Source organism: Blennius ocellaris (assembly GCF_963422515.1).
Source record: "Blennius ocellaris genome assembly, chromosome: 2".
NCBI lineage: Eukaryota > Metazoa > Chordata > Actinopteri > Blenniiformes > Blenniidae > Blennius > Blennius ocellaris.
The window spans coordinates 9927901-9944254 of NC_137651.1; the positions used below are offsets into that span (position 1 = coordinate 9927901).

General features: G+C 44.8%; 1 protein-coding gene across 2 annotated transcripts in view; it reads left to right on the plus strand.

The window, feature by feature from the left end:
• The window catches only part of sik2b (salt-inducible kinase 2b), a 51026-nt gene extending 42723 nt beyond the window's left edge, over positions 1–8303 (plus strand). Inside the window, exons 12-15 of one of the 2 annotated variants that reach the window (XM_080507203.1) lie at positions 1581–1738; positions 2470–2583; positions 2738–2829; positions 3761–8303. In XM_080507203.1, the coding sequence (XP_080363329.1) occupies positions 1581–1738; positions 2470–2583; positions 2738–2829; positions 3761–4376 (980 nt within the window). In that variant the 3' untranslated portion in view covers positions 4377–8303. The remainder of the gene's footprint in view (positions 1–1580; positions 1739–2469; positions 2584–2737; positions 2830–3760) is intronic. The other variant, XM_080507204.1, reaches the window with a different exon arrangement.
• The last annotated feature ends 8051 nt before the right edge of the window (positions 8304–16354 follow it).

Genomic DNA, 16354 nt, shown 5'->3' on the forward strand with positions numbered 1-16354 from the left:
AGGTCTTGACAGGAGAGAGGAATGTGTGGAATGAAAAGAAGCTGCTATCTTTGGTGCTTCTGCATCCTTTTGGATGCAGTCCGTCGTGATTCTGACGTCAGTGGAAGTGCAAGTCTAAATCAGTGCAGCGCTCTCAAAAGCCTCAAAAGACCATAATGCAATACAGCAAACGACACGACATTCTTGACATATCCTGTTGTTACTGTACTATTTCTGTATTGCTCTGTCTACACGGTTGAATGGGATGAGTGCAGGCGCACCATTGAAACATTGCTGAAAGACATTTCTGTGACAATTGCTGTCTGAAGTGGATGGAGATGAGCTGGGTCGTGAGAGAGACGCTCTGAAAACACACATCAGTCACACATAAGTGTCAATTAAACGCCAGATCCGACACGTCTGCTCTCACTCGATTGCCACAAGCTGCAGGGAGCTTATTGCGTCAAGTGTCACAGTGTATATGTCGAAGGCTCCTGGATCCTCGGAGCGTTGAAGAACTCATGACACTGACATAGCCACCTCGGCTACAGCTGCTCTTCACACACACGTACGTGTATATACATATATTCCTGCATGCCTGTAGCTTCCAGAATAAAGTGCCTCACTGCAACCTGCTCATTTGCTCCCTCCTTTTTTTCACACACTATCCCCCCCCACCCCCCCCCCCCCCTCCTCTCCCCCTTGCTCATCGTCTCCAGATACTCTGACGACTACAACGGCGATGATTCACCTTGTGAATCACAGATATTTGAAGGTTTCAGCCCACATCTTTCGCTCTCTCTCTCTCTCCTTTTCTTCCCCCTTTTCTCACCATCTCTTTTTCTCTCACTCCCCTCCCTCCGTGCTGCTCAGTCCCCGTCTTGCTTGTGTTTCTCTTTAACAAAGTTTCACTCTGTGGCAGGCGGGATTTGTTTCTTCTCCACATCAGAAGGAAAGAGCAGCCACAATATAAGAGAGACTCTCGATCTCTTCCCTTTACAGCCTGTTTGTTCCAGACCCGCGAGTTGCAAATCACCTGCACTTTAGCCAAATCGAACCTGTAATTATAATTTGAAAAATGTGTCTTTCTTTCCTGGCTCCACACCGACAGTCTGCACCGTGCGCTCCTCGTTGGTATTTGCAGTTTATTGATTTATTTATTTTTTTTGGTAATCCTCTTTGGAGAGTGTTGATGCGGTGGATTTCTTTGCGTCAGGCTGCTGACTCCGGTTTTAAATAACTCCCACCATCACAGTGAGTCAGGTCCTATCGTTCACAGCCACAGCTCGCCACCACTGGATGGGTCTTATCAGAGCTGCTCGCGGTGGCACAAACACACACACACTCACACACCCACAGCGGCTGATGACGTACGTCCAGGCACATCGTCAGAAGGGGCGATGAATGGTGCAAACGGGTCAACTGGCTCGCTCACGTCAGTGACGACTAATCCTGATGCTGCGAGAGGATGGAGCTTTTGACTTCCTGTTATGAAGACAAAAGTCATTTTATTGATCGGGGCAGGAATCAATGCTGACTCCATTTTCAGGGGATTTTCTTTATTCATGTGTGTGTGTGTGTGTGTGTGTGTGTGTTCTCAGGTCTGGTCGCCTTTCGCCAGCACCTCCAGAACCTGGCGAGGACCAAAGGCATCCTGGAGCTGAACAAAGTCCAGATGCTAGTGGAGCAGATGGGCTCCGGGGAGGGGGCCACCATGGGCCCCCTGGGACCACAGCACCACTTGCACAATCTCCTCGAGGTCAGTCCCACTGCATAATTGCACGCAAACCCCATGTGATCTCACTCTTTTCCCAGACCCATTCAGTCCCCGCTTACTGTCCTGAACCCATGATGCCCGGAGGAGGGGAAAAAAGTGGCACCCGGGCTGTTGTGTAACCCCAGGAGAGGCAGCCAACTGTGGGTGTTGACTGTCTCCCGCCTCCCAGGGGCCGGCAGCATGGGCTAAAATGAATGCACCCATTGTTGAGTCGGTCACAATTACCCATAATAGTGACTAAAACTGCAATTACACAAAAAAAAAAAAGACAAACACCCATGTGCGCAAAGTGACACACCTCAGGGACACCCACTTGAGGAGCGATCTGAGAAATCGAAGCCCAAACAAACGTACGGCATGAAATGTAAACTCAGAAAAGACGCATTGTTTTCCCTTTGTCCTCTCATATTGCAATAAAGTAGCTCTTTGCTGGTTATAATGCTCGATCCCCCATCACGCTTTTAATTTGCCTTCATTTCATTGACCTAATCTGTAATCCTGAGGGTGCATGTCACTCAGTCAAAGGCATCTGGCTGATCACAACACAGGCACTCGGGCAGGAGACGGCAAAGATGATTCAGTTAGACAACACGATGAAGCACCCAGGCCCCGACGCGGCTTTATTAAGCGACAGGGGAGGGGGAGATCTGGGCCCTTGAACGTTTGTCGACAAGCATCCCCGCTTCGGTAACACTGTATGTTTTTGGTTGAAGGGTGAGGCATGCAAGCAGCAGGAGGGCCTAGCTTTATACCAGGGCGGGCCACAGCCGCCTCTCCTTTCCCGCAGACAGAGCTTGGAGACACAGTACCTCACTCACAGGCTGCAGGTACAGTGTATTTCACACTCATTCATTCAGTGATGAGGTTTATAACTCATGTAGCTTTGCATAAGCTTAAGTCCTTTAATTTAGATTAGGAAGTGATTCAGTACATTTGTAATTATCCTGCACAGTCATTAGTGACGCTCTCTCTTCTGCCCAGAAGGCCAACGTCTTGGCTAACAGTCCTGCTAGCTGCCAACTTTTCTGTAAAGAGACTCCTCGAAGTTTAGAGCAACAGCTGCAGGAACACAGGTAAATCATGCTGCACATCAATGCTTGTTTTTGCCTCTTCATTATTGATATTTTCTGTGGGGGGTTTTTTTCTGTTGTGTTCACTTCACTTGCTTAATAATCCAGAATGAAAGCATCTGCAATCACATCCAAACTAACAGTTTTCTAGCACATGTACAGACCACGGGGTGAAAGAGATCACAAGACTGGATCAAGAAAATAGGTTTAAAAAAAAATCTTATTATATAATACTTTTAGTTTGAATATCTTGTAAACTTAAAAAAAAAAAAAGATTATGTAACCATGAAATCTTGCATTTGGTTCGTCACTAAATGAAACACTTATAAACACTCACAATATCTGATTGAACTTGAAAGTTTTGAAAATTCCCCTCTTTTTTCTTTGTCTTTTTTTTTTTAAGTTTGCAGGAATTGTTTTCTACTTTTAACATCAATGAAGTCGAGTACAAGCAGAAGAGACATCATTTCACCGTGAAATCCTGTCCCTCGGACAGTGACTAAACTTGTTAGTCTCACAGACGATTTAGCAAAGATGTGTCTTCCCAGTTGTGCGCAGTGATCTGAGAGTTGCAATATTCACTCATGTGCCACATTAGTGAAACCCATGTGGTAAAGTGAAATTCCCGGAACTAAAGAAGAGAGAGGAAACATCTGTTGCTCTTTTGGTAATAGGCATTTGGTATTATAGTTTCTATAGTTTTATTATAGTTTTTGTCCGTTCACACAATTCCTGGAATTAAAAAAAGCACAACACACAGATTATTGACATTCGCCACAAAATTACGATAAAAGACGACAAGATGCTGAGGTTTTCCTTTTCCTTTGTATTTTTCTTTGTTTGTTTTGCACACAGAAGCTCATAGTCATGATGTAAAGTGTTGCGTTGCTCTAAGTGGGTGCTGCTGCTCTTCCCCCCCCCCCCCCCCCCCCAGACTGAACCAGAAGAGGATGTACCTGCAGCAGTCGCAGGGCCTGGGGCTGCAGACCTACTTCAACCAGATGCAGATAGCTGAAGGATCCTACCCGACAGGAAACTCCGCTCTGGACCCGTCGGCGTTGCAGAGTTCCCCTCAGGGCCCCCCCATGCCAGCACCCCACCAGCCTCAGCTCCCACAGCAGGGTAGCCCTCAGGCCTCCCCGCCCTTCAGCCACACCCACAGCCTGAGCCCGTTGATGGAGCCGGGCGAGGGCGTGGTTTACGACCCCTACATGAGCCATCACCACTATGCCCAACACCTGCCTCCCGGCTCCCACCTCCACCACCAACTCCACCACCCCCAGCCTCACGACGCCTCCGCTGGCGGCCTGGGCTACGGCTACCCCGCGGGTTGCGACCAGCAGGTGCTGGGCCCTTCCACTGAGCCGTACGAGTTCTCGCTGGACCCCATCTCGCTCCCTCAGGCGGCCGCCGGCGAAGCTACAGCCGGAGCGCTGGTTGGACCGGGGCAGCCAGGCGGCCTGGTCCTGCCCGAGCTGCAGGGCTCCCTTCTTGACAGTGAGATGATGGAAACGGTGGACTCACAGCATGGCTTTGTACTGGTCAACTGAAGCCAGCTGAGCGCTGGAGAGCATTCAGTATTAAGCAATGAGAACCTACACAGCATTAAGAGCAGAGAGAATGGAGATCTAAGGGGAGGCCCTCAGCGTAGCAACAGGGAAGGAAGCGTTAATTCTTGTACAACTAATACAAACTTCATCTCTTAGTTGTGACGAACCTCAAACTTTCTACCAAAACCCTTCCTCAACCTACCTCCCTTTCTCCCTCTCCTCCTCTGTTCTCGCTCTCATCGGCCTCGCCGGGCTGGAACAGGTCCGACACGTGGCGCAGCGTCACCTCGGGTCTTTGGCGAGGCCGGCGCCGCCGGCACCGCCGCCGTCGCGTACGCTGAGCCACCTGTGAAGACTGCGCCGCGTAGCACCAGCGGGGGGGTGGGGAGGTCGGTGGTGCTGCACATCCTGCTTGTGGTTTGAAGCTGAGCTCGTGTAGGACTGATGGAGTGGCAACCAGAAGCACAAACGGCTGGCAAGTGCTTTTTGTATTTAAAATAGGACACCACTGAGAACAATAGACTGGTTGCCCAGACACTAATTCTTGTTTTTTGGGGGGTTTTTTTTCAAAAAGATTCCAGTAGATGAGAAAAGCGATTCTTTTTTGTTTGTTTTGTTTTGGTTTCTTTAAGTGAAGATAGCCCTCATTTATCAAGGTACCATGAACAGCGCCACAACTTCAAATGTTAAATGTGCTTCATTTTTAGTGATTGCAGATGCTATTTAGACTCTAACCTGCAGAGTCCAGTGCGGCCGTCATGCCTTCGTTTTAACACTACCACTTACACTATTCCTGCAACATACCAGAAGTTACTTCTGCCTGTTTCTTCAAACACCTCAGACATGCTACCCTTCTGTTTTTAACCAGCGGAAAAAGAAAAAAAACTCCTCAAGCTTTCATTTTATTATTTTTAAGTTTGATCCACAAGGATATCAGCTATGTGACATTGATATTATTTGTTTTTGTATATTCTAACTACTGAACCTGATCGATTTCTTACACTACTGAATTGCTTCTCTGCCTTTCCATTTGACAGCACACGCATTTACAGGTGCCATTACTCTCAGAAACAATGAAGTCAGTCACCGGGGGGGGGGGGGGGTTGCAGGTTGAACCAGCCACGTTTAATAGTTGAAATGCAGACGGTGCGTTTTTCCTGATAAATGAGGGCTGATTGTTGACACGCTGGGTTGAGAAAGTGTTTAATAATAAGGCATTGTTATTCTATTTTTGTGGCAATACTGAAGCAATATTAATCCTTGACGTGGAGGGATTATGAATGACGAGCGTCACCTGTACGGCCACTCCGATTGGCTCGCAGGGACCCCGAGACATCGGCAGGGACATCACTTAAGCTGATGACGTAACCAGGAGATAATCTCTCACCCTTTGTTTTGCCCTGGAAGTGCAGGGATTAGCCTGGAGACAGCTGTATGGATGGTACTGTGCAAAACTTTCAAGCTTGAAAAGTCAAGTGGGGGTGGCTTTCACTAATGAAACCATGAGGGTTCTCTTTCTTTTCTTTTAGTTTTTTTCTAATGACACGTGCATCATCTCACCCACCCTCTGTCTGTAAATCGGCCGCGGTTCTCGCCGGTACTCTTGCACACACTGTTCTCGAGGTACTTTAAGGTAGTTTTGGCTTGTTGCAAGCAGAAGCTTCAGACTCTTCAGGTAACGTCAGACCGAGTCCATGACGACGATGGCAGCAGCAGCGCGACAGAACCAATGTGGGACCCATCAGCTGCGCTCATCCTGGGATTACAGGCAAATTACCCCCCCCCCCCCCCAAAAAAAAAAATGTTTTTTTGTTTGTTAAAAAGTCATATAAATCAAAGATATAGTAGAATATTACATTATTTCATGAGATACCTAGAAAGATGCGGACAAGCTGCTCAGTTATTTTAAGATTTACCTGTACATTTCAGATGAAAAGCTAAACATCCCATTTTCATAAAACTTTTGCACAGTACTGTGTGTGTGTGTGCGCGTGTGTGCATGCACGCAATTGAAAACTGAGATTTCCTGCAACTTTCATAAGGTGTTGTCATTGCGAACCAAGACGAACCGTACTGACTGCTTCATTCAGAATAACCTCTCTCTCTCTCTCTCTCTCTCTCGGTGCAGTTGTAGCTTTTCGGTGAATTCTGGTTTACATCCTCGACGCTCCAGTCGTGCCTCTGTCTTGTCTTAATGATGTGTTGCATTTTATCACGAGATGATCCCCTGGAAGATTCCCCACGTCCGATTTCATTGCGGAATGTTTCCGCTCTGACGTTGAGGCTGCCGCGAGGCGAAGGCCAGCAGGACATCAGTCACCTCACACTGGATTTGCACCGTCGGCTCACCAGACACTCGGCCTGCTGGCAACCAGACGAGAGACCTCTTCCTTTACAGCACTTATAGACTGTGCTCAACTGACTCGGAGTGCACAGATGGATCTCTTCTGACGGATGATGTCACAATAACGAGATTGGAGTAACAGGATGATGAACGTCAGAGGGCTGAGATTCCTGGACTGTAGCCGTCTGCCAGACTGTGTGGCCTTCAGTGGCCATGGGTTCAACTGCAGAGGCGTCTGTGCAGATTAACGCTCATATCTTAATCATGCTCTATAAGAAGTTAGGGCGGGCTTGACCAGGTGTGTGTGTGTGTGTGCGCGCGTGTGTGTGCGTGCGTGTGTGTGTGGTGGCAATTAGTCAGTAGTGATGGTAAGAAATGGTGGACCAACTTGTGGTTGCAGTCCTGTGCAAAACTTCATGGCGAAATCCACCCTGGAAATGCGTCTTTTGTTTTTTTCCTGCCGTTTTCACTGCACTCGATCTAAATTCATCTTCAGAAATGCTGGCAGCATCGGTCCATTTTGTCCTCATGTGGCACCAGGGAGAAACACACCGAGTCCCATTTGGCCCGCAGGAACATTCAGACACCACCAGCCGCTGCTCCTCGGACGTCGCCAACAATGAAAATAGTCAAAGAGCAATTACACCTGCCATCGTCAGCTGACGGCAGACGGACAATGTTCGCACTTTTTCACGTCGGTCACCTTTTCACTCTTGACATTTCCCAGTCACACCGGCAGAGATACTAATAAGCCCGACAACAATAGACTCAGTCGACCAGAGGGCAGCGCAGCCGCCAGAACATGCAGCAGAACAGGTCCTGCACCCGCCTTACTAGATCCACCCTCCGTTCTGCAAACCACTGCTCACATGATCACACGCGCACGTTTTAATGAGAGAAATCGACTCGCGCCTTGGTGACAAAGAGGCCGAGCGACAACGCAGATTTCAAAGTTTTAATTTATTAAAGTTTGCATACGTTTAAAAATGCGGCTGCTGTTACACGTCAGGGGAATGAAAACGACAGCGTGTTAAAAATATGAATCATGTTTGTTGAATAAGTGAATTTTAAGAGATTCACTTGTCGACTGGAGTGTTTTTATCCCCCTGCACATGAAATGCTGTTCACAGTATTCTGTTTTTTAGAGCATTAAATTGGCTGAAGGTTAAAAAAAAAAAAAAGCATTAGTACACGGTGGATTTTGCCTTGAAGTGAATATTTTTGATGATTGTTTTCCTTCATTTTGTCCACGGGTCACATCTGAACTGTGGAAGTTGAAATACTGGAGCACTTTGACAAAACGAGGGGAAGGAGCGATGTCGTCGGAGAGGAGAAGGTGGGGAAAGGTTCGTATTGCTCTGTCGCTTCCTGGCAGATGAAACGAGCCGTTAATCTGTAGGAAACACCTTCCTCCTCCCTCTTCCCCACCAATAATGGACACAAAACACATTTCTTTCAAAGAAAGACCAGACGTAGTCTCACACTATTTGATTGTTGATTTTAATCAGAAAGAGCAACACTTCTCAGTTTATTATGATGAGTGTTTTGTACAGTTTTTTTTTTGTTGTTTTTTTTTTTTGGGGGGGGGGGGGTAGTGAATCTGCAGTGCGCTCTGCTCGCACTGAGGTGAATTTTGTGTTGAATAGTGTTCAGTGTGCCTTTTACTTTTCATATTTTCACTCTAAATTAAGAATTTTTTTTTTTTTTTTTTTTTAATAGCACTGTTGTTTTCTGGTTGGACCCTTTTTATCATTTATTTTTGATTACTTCTGTCTTTTTCTGTATATTTTCTCTTTTTAAAAGTAAGTAGAGCCAGGTTTTACTAAGGTACAAAACCAAAGTCCCTCAGAAGTTCCCCTGTACGACCCACCGTGTGGAGTTTTGGAGCTTCTTTGTCAGCTTCTGTACCGTGCTTCTTTCTCTTTTTTTTTTTTCACTCTCTCGTTGGTCAATCAGTGTATGCCATTTAAAAGTATTATAGCAATATTTCTCTAGTTCAAGACTAAACTCATGAAGATTCTAGTGGACGTGTTTCCAAGTATCATAATTTCACCTCCTGCTGAGAAAAAAAAAAAAGAATATCAATAGAAATCCAGTTTTATATTTACCTTCATTGATGTTGACCACACATAAGCTAACTTGCTGTTGAGATTAAAAAAAAAAAAGGTTTATTGAACAGAGTCACAATGTGTGTGTGTTTTCTTTTGTGTGTGTGAGTCGCAGTCACGCTGGGACATACAGCTGGGAAATTGTAAAGTTAGTGAGTTGTGAGTGTTCACGTGACGTCAAGAAAAATGGCGGACAATTTCACCTCATGAAAATGTGCAGATAAATCATTAGGTTTGTCACGGAAATAGACCAACGTCTAACTGATGTCACTTTAACTTAGTTTTTATTGTAGATATGAGTATGTAGCTTTAGTCACATTAACTTCTTTCATCAACAATCAAGATCTTAAACTGGTATAACTTGTTGAACAGCAAGCAAAGTGGAGAAATTCACATCTACAAGCAAGATCAGAAAATGCGAGCACATTTACTCGAACCACTGACGGCAGAGCCACTCCCAAATACTCCCACTTTCACACGTTTGTTTCCCAGTTACTGATGAATGCACCACCGAGCTGCCTTCCCGTGTTCTACTTCACCGGAGCGCTGCATGTTGTGAAACTATTAAATAGTGTCAAATAAAAATAATTCTTGTACTCAATCTTTCTGAGAATAGGTTTTTTTTTTTTTTTAAACCATTCGGCATCAGTTCAATCGCAGAGCTGCGTAACTTGAGGCTCTTTCTGAATGTTGTCACACTTTGGCATTCGACATTTTGCACACATTGCTTTTATTTGGAAGCAGATTGGAGGGAAACAACAAGAGAGTTGTTTAAACGCCCAACACATTTTGGTTTTGTGCTTCGAGTTTCCAGTCAACTTTTATGCCGGTGACCTTTTGTCCCAGTTTGTTGTGTACACCTGGATGTCATTATGTCACTTATTTTCGTGATTCCAATTTATTCCAATGTGTGACGGCGATAGCTGATACATGGCATGTTGATATGAAACTTTGCCAAAATGTTTATTTCCCGATTGAAATCATTACATTGGACTCAAACTGTTATGTCATGTGTGTGATTTCACTCTGTTATTGATGGCTGTAACTAGTTTGTGGTGCACTTTGAAGGCTTTAGATCAAAAGAGTTCTGCGATGTTGACAGAATTTGTTTTAAAAAAAAAAAAAAAAAAAAAAAAAGGCCACAATCGTCCCCGGCTCTACTACTTTGTGAGGATAAGTGTTGGTCCAGGCTCCAGGCCGTGGAGACTCACACACACCACAATCTTCTGTACTTTCTGCTCTGCTGCCTTCTCCGGCTAATCCAACGGCCCCGTCGCTTCACGGGGCGGCCCGGTGATGGAGCCCCCGGGTGGTGTTGGTGTAGGCGTGGGTTAATGGCCTGGAAAAATGAATTATGCTGAGACCCCCACATGAACTGCCGAGTCAGAGTCGGACCTGAAGTGTTTCAGCTGCGGCTGAAAATCCTTGAGTGGAGCTGCAGGCTGAGAACCGCCACATCAGTGAAATCATTATACTCGTAACACCTTTAACCCCAAATACCTACTCGAGTTTAGTTGAGATGCTCTGGCAGCTTCCTCTACCCCACAAACGACCCAATAATAGTAAAAACAAGACAAGGACGTGCACTGGGAAGGCGTATTGGGATTATTATTGCCACATGTCATAGGCCATAAATGAGGCTGCCTGTAACCGGTCTGCTCTTCCGCCATGGTGGATTAAATAGATCTGCTCTGAGAAGCGCTCCATTTGAAGTCGTACAGTTTTCACTCTGTTAAAGTCTTAAACTTAATCCCGAGATTTTGTTTAATGACCGAAAACCTGGACAGAATCACCGAAGACGGCAAGGCAGCGCCGACAAATGTGTGGTTCATTTATTGAAAAAGTAGCATTAAAAGGGAATCCAGAAACACCGGGGGGTGGGGGGTGGGGGTGGACACCGTGTGCAAATCACTCACATGTATTTTAGTTGAGTCGATTCTTCCCGTGCAGGACGACATGAAAGTTGTTGTTACTTACCACTGAGCAGCGGTCTGGCTCTGCTGACGCTTGTGTTTTTTATTTTAGTGTTTGGAGATTTGTGAGTTCCTCCTCAGTCATGGCCGGTTCATACCCCTTAGGGCACCCTGGGGCAAAAACTGCTGGGTTGTCTGTGGTAACAAGGCCCCTTTACAAGGCAGGTAATAATGCAGGGTCTGCATCAATCACTGCAGCTCCTTCCCAAACCACCGTGCAATTAGTCAAATTAATACTAACTAAGTAATACTACAATGAATTTGAAGACGCGGGGGTGGTAGGGTGTGTGGTTGTGTGCCCCCCCCCCCCCCCCCCCCAACGCCTTAATTGCACCGCAAAACAAAAGAAGAGGGTTTTCTTTGTGCTGGGTAGAAAGTGAAAGCCGACGTTTCAATATGTTTCACAAAAATGTGAATGATTTACTGTCACGCCACTGCGTTTCACACTGATTTATGTTACCAAATTAATAATGCATTTACAATTGAATTTAAAAAAAAAAAAAAAAAAAAAAGCTGCTGCCTCTTTTAAAATCAAAACACCTTTAACGTCATTACACTTGTTCCCCATTATAAAATATAAATATCATATATAGTAGTACATGTGCATTGCTCAGAGGGATTGTCGGTGGGTCGACATGAGGCCTATTGCTGTTCTGGTGTCTGTGAGCAACATGAGCTTTCTCCATGTTGGTAGTTTGTCCCTCCTGCTTTGTTCCTGTTTCTTCTCATCAGACGTTCATGAATCAGTCTCGTTCAAGAATAACACCATCTATTAATGTTTTCCACCTCTTTGAAAAACGTTCAACTAATTGATGTCATTCTAACTGAACTTACAAAAGTCGATCATCAGACTGACTCACTGCGCTGAAACGCTACATCAGTACAATTAAAAAAAATTTGAGTGAGTGGTTACTTCTATTTTGGTAACAAGTACAATAACTCACCGTTTACTGTAATAACACTTTTTATTTTCAGTAAGTTGTGCAACCTCTACCGCAACTGTTCATTTGGTGTGAATCAACATTTTAACTGAAAAGAAGAAAAATAAAAGCTGAGTCAGGCAGACTCAGGAACTTTAAGAGTTTGAACATAATATTCTTTATTTAAGGAACTTAAATTTAAGTAGAGGGCAAGAGGAAGCTGACGGGTATATTTTTTCTTAAATTTTTGTAATACCAGTGCTGTCGCATCGTAGGGAGGCTTTCATTGATGCAAAGTCAGCAAAGTGCCACAATATTTTTTTGCTGCGTCAAACGTGTCGGTCCTCGTGGAAGTTGTCATGCAGGCCACTTCATTTGAAATGTCCTCAGATTGAAACCAGAAGATCAAAAGACCACCAGGAGAAACACGCCCATCGAAGATAATGTGACTGTGAAACACCTCCATCATGTACTGGATGAGAATTGACTGAGAACATTGTGACGTCGTGTGCAGCATTCTCACTTCCTGTATCAGGTGAAATGGCATGAATGGAAGTGTGTGTGTGTGTGTGTGTGTGTGTGTGTGTGTGTGTGTGTGTGTGTGTGTGTGTGTGTGTGTGTGTGTGTGTGTGTGTGTGTGTGTGTGTGTGTGTGTGTGTGTGTGTGTGTGTGTGTGTGTGTGTGTTTGAATAAATCTGAAGAGAGCAGAAATATTCATGCTTGCGATATGTGATTATAAGTAATTATATGGCCTCTTTTTGAGAAGCAGCTGGTAAAATAAATCCCATTTTGTCCTCTGACAATGGAACGTAATTGCTATAAATAACAACACACTGCTATAATCACACAAAGACTCAACATGATCCAGGAGGGGTGGAAAATAGCTGCCATAATTGAACAACTTTGAGTAGTACAAACAGGAAACAAGAGCTTTTATGCACGGCTCTTTGTAAATGACTTTGTAAAAAGAAAGAGCAGATGAAGCCAAAAACATGTCTTTCTTCTCAAGGAGCTTCAGCAAGGCCACAAAGAAAATGCCATTGCTTTCCCAACAAAAAACAATTTCAAAAGAAATTGACTTTAAAACTTTAATTCACCGTTAGCAGCTGCCAAAGGCAAAACTCCACTTTCTATACCGGCTTAATCCAGATTAGGGTTGTGGTCCCAGCTGATTCCATCACAATCGCACTCACACATATCAGAGCACCTAGTGGAAGCACCCATGCACAGGGCAAACATGCAAACTCCACTCATGTGCCTGGATTCAAACCTGTGATCCTCTCCAGGGTGAAAGCGCCACTGTCAGCAGAGCTAAAGCAGGAAGCGTCCCTTTGATTCAGAAGAGCTGACTGTTCTTTAAAAAGTCAGATTCCCAGACTGATTCCCCGTCTTCAGTACAACCAGCTGTTTTAGCAGGAGGAGGATCCTGACTTGTCCATCAGCACTGATAGGAACTGAAGGCCTGATAGGCGGCTCTCATATCACATTCAGTCCACCTCCATAGTTCAATATTTATCAAACTACCTGAAAGTCAAGCACTTTTTTCCTGATTGAAAAATGCGGCTAAAGGGAGGCCGGCACTCTGATTGGCTGACATCAAGTCTCAGTTTGTAAACACATTCAGCACACAATTTGCTACAAGGAGTCGTGAAGGCTGTCTGACCGCAGAGGTTTGTCCCTCTTGTGTAGAAAGAATCGTGACGAGAGAAGACGTTCATCCTGACTAAAGTCGTTCTAATCATTTCCAAAGTGACAGTGGCGAGAAATAGAATAGCTGAAATGGCTAAAACGGCTAAAATAAGTCAAACTGTGTAAAAAGAAAAGGAAAATCACAAAAGCTGCTGTTTTGGTCATTCAGGTTGTGGACGTCTGGACTCGATGCGAGTTTGTTAGCATGCTAACAGCCACAATAACTGCAGCATGATGTAAACAACATAAACAATTCCTTTTGGTTTGCTATTTTTTGTAGTGGTACAGTTATCAGAGAAATGCTCTTCAATCATATGTCAATATTGTATTATCGGCATGCTGGTTTCCTTTGGGGGTGTTTCCAACACCTAATAATAACAATTGTGGGTTATTTAAAAAATAACACGTCAAATAATGCTGATGTTATTTTGTGCATCTGTATTTGTGACTAGTTGTTCAGCATTGAGGCAATACTAAATACTTGAATTGCTTCAGTGATAGTGAAATTCGTTTGTATTTTGTGGTGAGTTCATCTGTACTTCCATCAACCTGCAGTTCTCTCCTCATGGGGGTTTGTTTTTTTAACACAACTTTGTGAATCAGTGTAACTGAAGCAACACTGAAAAACACTATATTGGACTGTAAGTGTAAGGCGTGATCAAATTGAATGTAAGGCCCAACTTTACTTTGTTTAAATGTTTTTATTAGTTGAAAAATATGATCTACTGTACCTTGAAATGAGGTCTTTCCATGAGTGATGCCTGGAAAATCATAGGCTACTAAAAAAAAAAAATCTATTTTCAAATCCTGCTCTGGTGTGATTCTATATAACAAAATTATACAAAATCTAAAACATACTTGAATGTACTTGAATGACATGTTTTAAAAGTACAGCCTTATTGCCTGCATTTCCCAGTGAAATGTAGTTATTTATAGAATACATTCACATCCTGAACACCACCGACACCTCCAGCACGCCGTCAGTCACCGACACTCTCGGGGGAAGAAAAAGCTGATATGGACAGACACTGGGTAATCTTCTCTATCTTCCTTCTCCGGGAAAATATCATAATATCAGAAGCCTATTCACTCATCAGGCCAAAGTATACTGTAATGACATCAATGGTTGTCATGACAACAGGAGGAGGGAGGATGACAACATCCGACTGCGTATTTTAGAGCAGGAGATCACAGGACTGTTCAGGATTAGAGCTGCACAAAAAAAAAGGGGGGGGGGGGGGCTGCAAGACAAACGCTGCTGCTCGGAATGCAATGAGGAGGAAAGATATTCCACACTGAACAAACATATGAACGCACCACTTTTGTTTTTGCTTCAATTTTTCAGGAGCTGAACTCAAAGATCTAAGTCTTCGGACATTTGTCTAAATCTGTGTCAGTCCTGAGAGGTGGATGGAGACGTGCTCACTAACACAGACAAATAGGCCTTTTATGTACATGGAAAAAGTCGGAGATCTTTGAGTTCAGCTCATGAAAAATGGGAGCAAAAAACAAAAGTGGTGCGTTTATATTTGTCTTCAATGTACTTCAGTTCATCATGCAGTGCATCAAAAACCCTGCAGCACAGCGGCTGACGTAAACGCTGGAGTACTGCGTGACGTATGCGAATGTGTGGGGATATCCAAATATGTCCCTATATGAAACCAGCTCCTCACTGAAGGTCAGACTGCTCTCACAGGCATATGTCCCCGATTCCCTGGCCTCTGCATACACAGTGAACCAACGCATGCTGGCCAGCAGATGGACAGAGTCAGAAAATCCCAGCACAGATGACCCAGTAGTGTTTAAAAAAAAATAAAATAAAAAATAATCAGGTCCAACAGGCTGGATCTTACAGCCAAGTTTCACACATTGAGTGATGTACATGTGGTATTATCAAGAGCTGCTGCATCACTGCAAGCTGGTGGAAGAGAATGATCTTTGTCATTTGTCACATCTGACCACTCTTTATCCGTGTGTGTGTGTGTGTGTGTGCGTGCGTGCGTGCGTGCTGTGTGGGGGCTTTGCTTGACTCCTTTCATTATAAATGACACAGTCCTGGGAGGCAGCTGCATTGACGTCAGGGCTCTCGGCTCTGTCGAGGGCTCGAGCTGCTGAAAATCCCCCCCAAATAACAGGATCTAAATAGAGAGAACGAGGTTGCTGCTGTTTCATTGCTGCCTGCTGAACCCATGTGGATTTATCGGGCAGATTACCGCTCGTCCTCCAGTAATCGTGCTTTAATGAAGATTTTTTTTTGGCTGCAGGCAAAGAAAAACAGGAAAGAAAAAATCTGGGATTTTGAAGCTTGGTTTTGTAGCTCTTGTGTCTCCATCACCAGCTATGCAAAGTCAAATAGTCTGATACACGTGAGGAGAGGAAGAGCAAAGTTGGCTTGTGTTTTCAGCCTCAGAGCTTGTGCCTCACCAGCCACCCTCCTCCGACATCACACTGTTTCTCGAAAAGCACAGTCCGCCTTGAAGCTGCGTCGGTCTCAATGGCTCTGGAGTGGGTAGCAGATTGTGCTGACACACAACAGCTCGTGCATTGCACTATATGTGCATAATGTGCTCTTGGCATTGAGGGCCGCAGCCGAAGGGCCGGGCCGGGGATTGGGGGGGGGGGCGAACGGCTCCGAGGAGGGCTGAACGGGAGATTGGAGGACGTTAAAAAAAAAGAAAGGTTGAGATTCTCATAAAGATCTCTGCCATGTGATTTATCGCCCCGATCCTCCCGGCTGACTGCTCATTTGAGACGAGCAGGAACGGTGGGGCATCTCAGATCTGCTGCATGGAGCAAACAAAAAAAACAAACAAAAACAAAACAAGTGATGATCTTGCCTGAAGACAACTTGTTGGAAAAAAAGAAAGAAAGAAAGAGCAAGCTTGTTTTACTTCACTCGCACAAGCGAGAGACAAACATCCGCTCTGAGCCCAGCCCTTGTTTT